This window comes from Cupressus sempervirens, chromosome 6 (assembly GCF_028749045.1).
Source record: "Cupressus sempervirens isolate cs-2001-9-10 chromosome 6, ASM2874904v1, whole genome shotgun sequence".
Taxonomy (NCBI): Eukaryota; Viridiplantae; Streptophyta; class Pinopsida; order Cupressales; family Cupressaceae; genus Cupressus; species Cupressus sempervirens.
This window is the reverse complement of record NC_143123.1, coordinates 412,758,261-412,762,819: the sequence shown is the minus strand read 5'-3', so window position 1 is coordinate 412,762,819 and position 4,559 is coordinate 412,758,261. Positions and strand designations below refer to the sequence as shown.

The 4,559-nt window shown below is 31.6% G+C and overlaps 1 protein-coding gene across 1 annotated transcript; it reads right to left on the bottom strand.

Moving 5' to 3' along the window:
* Positions 1-225: 225 nt before the first annotated feature.
* On the bottom strand, positions 226-3,234 carry LOC149552815 (hypersensitive-induced reaction 1 protein-like). Its single transcript, XM_089789815.1, has 6 exons — positions 3,030-3,234; positions 2,724-2,922; positions 2,216-2,336; positions 1,747-1,838; positions 1,405-1,501; positions 226-714 (listed from the first exon to the last, which is right to left on the bottom strand). The coding sequence occupies exons 2-6, from the start codon at positions 2,910-2,912 to the stop codon at positions 350-352; spliced, it is 864 nt and encodes a 287-aa protein (XP_089645941.1). The 5' UTR covers positions 2,913-2,922; positions 3,030-3,234; the 3' UTR covers positions 226-349.
* Positions 3,235-4,559: the final 1,325 nt, after the last annotated feature.

Here is a 4,559-nt window from a genome sequence, read left to right as displayed (position 1 = left end):
TGACAATCACTATGATCTTCTCAGCTAGATAGTTTTGCTTTTCCTCCTTTTGTTGCTTTGTATGTTCAACTGATACTTTCTCTTCTGGGTGAGGCTTGGCCTCCTTGTGTATATTCGTATTGATACTCTGGTGTTTTTTTTTTTGGTTCTGAAACTCTTATTTCTAATATATAAAAAAAAGCTTAGCATTGTGTTTTTGAAATCCTTATTAGGTAATACAATGTATTTGAGAAGGAACAATAAAATGCAATTGACATTGAAAAGCTTGGCACTTTGTTTTTGAAATCCTTATTAGTAGGTACACAAACTTGTTCTTATTGCTGGTTTCGCTGAGAGATAAAGAAATCATCTACTGATGAGAGGCCTGTGATCCCTGAAGCAGTCCATCTCTGATCTGCTGAGCAACATCACGAACTGCACCAGGTCCATGGGGTATAAACACAGCTGAAGACCTAGAATGTGCCCCAATCTCTTTCATGGTGTCAAAATATTGTGTTACTAACACCATATCCATCACATCCTTTGAACTTGTGCCAGGCACATTCTCTGAGAAAGCAAGTACATTCTCTCTCAGCCCATCCACAATTGCTTGCCTTTGCCTAGCAATGCCGAGTCCTGACAGATACTTTGATTCTGCTTCTCCTTCTGCTCTCTTTATTTGCAAGATCTTCTCTGCCTCTGCCTTTTCTTGTGTTGCTACCCTCATTCTTGCAGCTGATTAAAAAAGAAATTTAGTGAATGATCATAAACTAGAAACAATATCTAAGTACATAAAATAATCTGAAACAAAAATATGGAAAAAGTTGGGGATAATGAACTGGAATTCCTAAAGTTTCACATAAGAGTATGCAAAACAATTGATCATGCATTTTGCAAACAGGTAGCAGCTACATATATCGTTTCAGAATGAATTAAAACTTTTAACAGTGCTCCTCTTTTCTAAGGATCTCATGTTTGGGATCAATTAAATGATTAATGACATCTGCAAACTTGTTCTGAATTGTCGGAGGTGTTGGTTCTTGTATAAACAGAGCGTACGCTGTTGATTCTTGTATAAAACAGAGTTTTTACGCTGTTAATTATTGTATAAACAGAATGCAAGTTCAATCTTATGAACATGCAGACTAGAAAACAGTATGTAATCTCAAGGAGAGTTGATGTTAAAGGCAAAAATAGGCATTGCTTATCTAAGCAAATCAAACATAGGCCATTTTAACTCAAAAACTCCCCGTTCTAGAATTGATCATCATGTGATTTTTCTTTAGATACATAAACTGCTCGAGTTAAAAAAATCATCATCCATCCATTAAGAAAATGTACGCAAAACAATGCTGAGAATCTTCAAAATAATTAAAATAAAAGGAAATGTACTAGTGAACATTAAATTCCAATTTGATATCTTGCCTGCATTTATTTCATTCATTGCTTTCTTCACCTGCACATCAGGTTCAATGTCTACAACAAGCGTTTGCACTATCTCATATCCATAGTTTGACATAGCCTGCGGATATAGAAACGGCGAAATTAGAGCATAAAGCATTTATATCTGATATTTGTTTATTTTTAAATATATCTAAATATGTGATATGCAAGATAGTCTGCAGACATAGAAACGGCGAAATTAGACCACAAAGCATTTATAACTGATATTTGTTTATTTTAAAATATATATAGAGATGTGATATGCAAGTAACATTTAGCAACCAGTTGACACTTGACAGTAGAAATGGAGATAAAGATACCAACCTTTTCAAGTTCTTCTTCAACAGCTCTAGCAATCCCGCTCTTTTGTTCAAAGACATCGTCGAGATTCATCTTTGGGACTGTAGAACGAATAACTGTAAATCAAACATTGAAACAAGGTCGTGAGCCTACATCCTCTTTCATGATTTGAAATTCGTTAGTCAGGGTTTATTTTCTTGAATTGCCTTCGATGATATAAGAAAGAAAAAAGAGCAGAGGAATCCTTGATTGAAGGGATCAAGGCTATTACAGTAATATCATAGATCTAAAAATTGGCACAAATCAGGGTAAGCAGATAAACCCTTGATTGAAATGGTCAAGGCTCTATATTAAAGCAAGTTTGTAGATCTCAAAATTGGCAATTCTAGTTACCTAAATAAATCAAATTTTATTCTTATTTAGTATTCTAAAAATCATTGTGCTATTCGCCGAATTTTATTTCTCAAAAAAATCACTCGGAGATAAACTTTACCATCAAAAACATAAGCCTGAATTTGTCCCTTTGTATCACTCAGCTTATAAAAGGCCTCACTCGCCTTTTCTGCAAGGGCACGGTATTGAACAGAGGCAACCACAGTCACAAAAACATTATCCTGTAACAATTTCAAAAACAAAATTCTCTCAGAATCCTATCTAAGCAAGCTACATTCCTATTTAAAAAATCAAGATCAAAATCAAGCCGTCTATTCTGACCAAAACCCTAAAAATTAATATCAAAAATTCAAAATCAAACCTATTCTCACCAAAAACCTAAACAAATACACGCAAATATTGGAGAAATTTATATATTTTCACAGACATTTCTTTATCTTTCAAGATTTCTTCTCTAAACAAATTTTAAGTATATTTTAGAAAAACCTAAACAAATACAAGCAAACAATGCAGAGATTTTGTGAATTTCTCATCGTCACTTGTTTATATTGCAGAACTTCTTTTCCTAAAAATAAATTTAGGAATATTTTAGACACCTAAATACATACCTTAGTCTTTGTTTCACATTTGACATCCAGTTTCCGTATTCTCAAGGACAGAATGCCTGCGATTCGGGTTCCAAAAATCCAGGGCAGACAATAGCACCCTGGCTCCAGAACTTCCTCATACCGCCCAAATTTCTCTTTCATGGCCACCGTCGACTGTTCCACTTTTAGACAGCAACATATCAGACCCATTTTCGTATCCCTGCATTCAAATGAAAATTCACAGCAGGCACAAAAATTTAAGCAACACTGTGAACCTGTAACGGTAAACATTACAAACTATAAAGTGGAAGGCCAACATCTTCTTACCTGGAATGAATAAATTCACAGATTTCCTATTCATGAAAGATTGGCGTTACCATGCAATGCACAATGGCATTAACGCCGAGTATTAAATACCCCACTGCCCACATAGCACGCACAGTTTTTTTTTTTTTTTTTTGCGTTTTTTAAATTTTAAAACAACCTAAAAAGCGCAAAAAAATAAAATAAAATAACTAAAACTAAAAACGCACAATTCTTGAGGAGATTTTTTATTTTTTATTTGTTGTGAATCGGCACACACTCAGCCGGGCTTACGTGGCGGAGCCCACCACCAACTCTTTGGACGGTACGTTTCAATTTTTTTTGCCGTTTCCCTTTCAAATCTTTGCAACGTCTGTTTGCTGCGTATTTGGAGAGAAGGGCAGCACAATATATTTCAAAATTGGTGCTACGTGTAACAAGTGTCAGGTAGTTGCTTAATATCATGTGTAGAAGTAATAAGACTTACATCAATACAAGATTTATTATAATTTAATTGGTAAAATTTAATTCATCTTATAAAATATTCTTTTATCAAAAGAATTATATGCTTTTAAAAATGATAAGAACTAGTCAAGGGTCTATAACACCATCATAACTTCATCGAAATTGAACACATAATAATTAATAGTTAATATTTAATCTAGGTTTCGACCCATTACTTGTCCAAAAAAATAAAAAATGACAAGAACTAGTTAGTTGAGGTTAGTGATTATTGTCATTTTATAATTATGTTTATAAAGTTGATTACTAAAGTTGGTAATTAGATAGATTGATTATAAAGAAAGTTTATATATATATATATATATTCTAATTTTAAAATTCTTTATGTAAACTACTTTCATATTTAAATATTTGAAAAAATATTATGTTGTAATATGAAAATATTTATAATAATAATAATTTTTATTTATCTTATAACTTTATTCAATATGTTTTATGAGTTTCATATTTTAATTTATTTCCTTAAAGTTCGTTACTGTAAGACCCAAAATATTTGAGCCAATCAAATTCAAGTAAAATAAATTTCATGATTAGAAATTAAAAATCTAACATTTAAACATTAGAAAATTTATAATTAAAAATAGAATTACTTAAGTACACTAATTTGATGGAAGTGATTGCAATAGTATATTATGCAAATACAATAAGAAAATCATTTTAGAATTTTATGTTCATGCACTATAGGGAGAAGATTTATATTTTGTGCCACTTATGCTTATTAATCTTATTAATTTCTCTTTTTCTTTTTCTTTTGGAAAGCTCCAATACATAATTTTAAATAAAGTGTCTCATATTTGTTATTAAAGTTAAATTTTCCACAATTTAACGTCTTTTTTAATTGGCTCTTTCAAATCTGTAGTGGGTTTAAATATTTTTGTAAGAAAAAATTACATAATTTTGACATCGTTGATGGTACATTTTTGTTGTGTTGTCTTTTTATTATGATGTGTCAGTGTTGACTTTGAGATTTTTGCTAAAATAGTTTACATAGAATATTGTATATAAAAGAAGTACTTGCAACCATACCAGGCA

Bases quoted from the DNA above. Each gene is read 5' to 3' on its own strand.
- LOC149552815 (XM_089789815.1), bottom strand. From the start codon at position 2,912: ATGGGTCTGATATGTTGCTGTCTAAAAGTGGAACAGTCGACGGTGGCC. The intron at 2,337-2,723 runs GTATGTATTTAG...AAATTGTTACAG, and splicing joins AATGTGAAACAAAGACTAAG to GATAATGTTTTTGTGACTGT. The intron at 1,839-2,215 runs GTAAAGTTTATC...TTTGATTTACAG, and splicing joins TCAGGCTTATGTTTTTGATG to TTATTCGTTCTACAGTCCCA.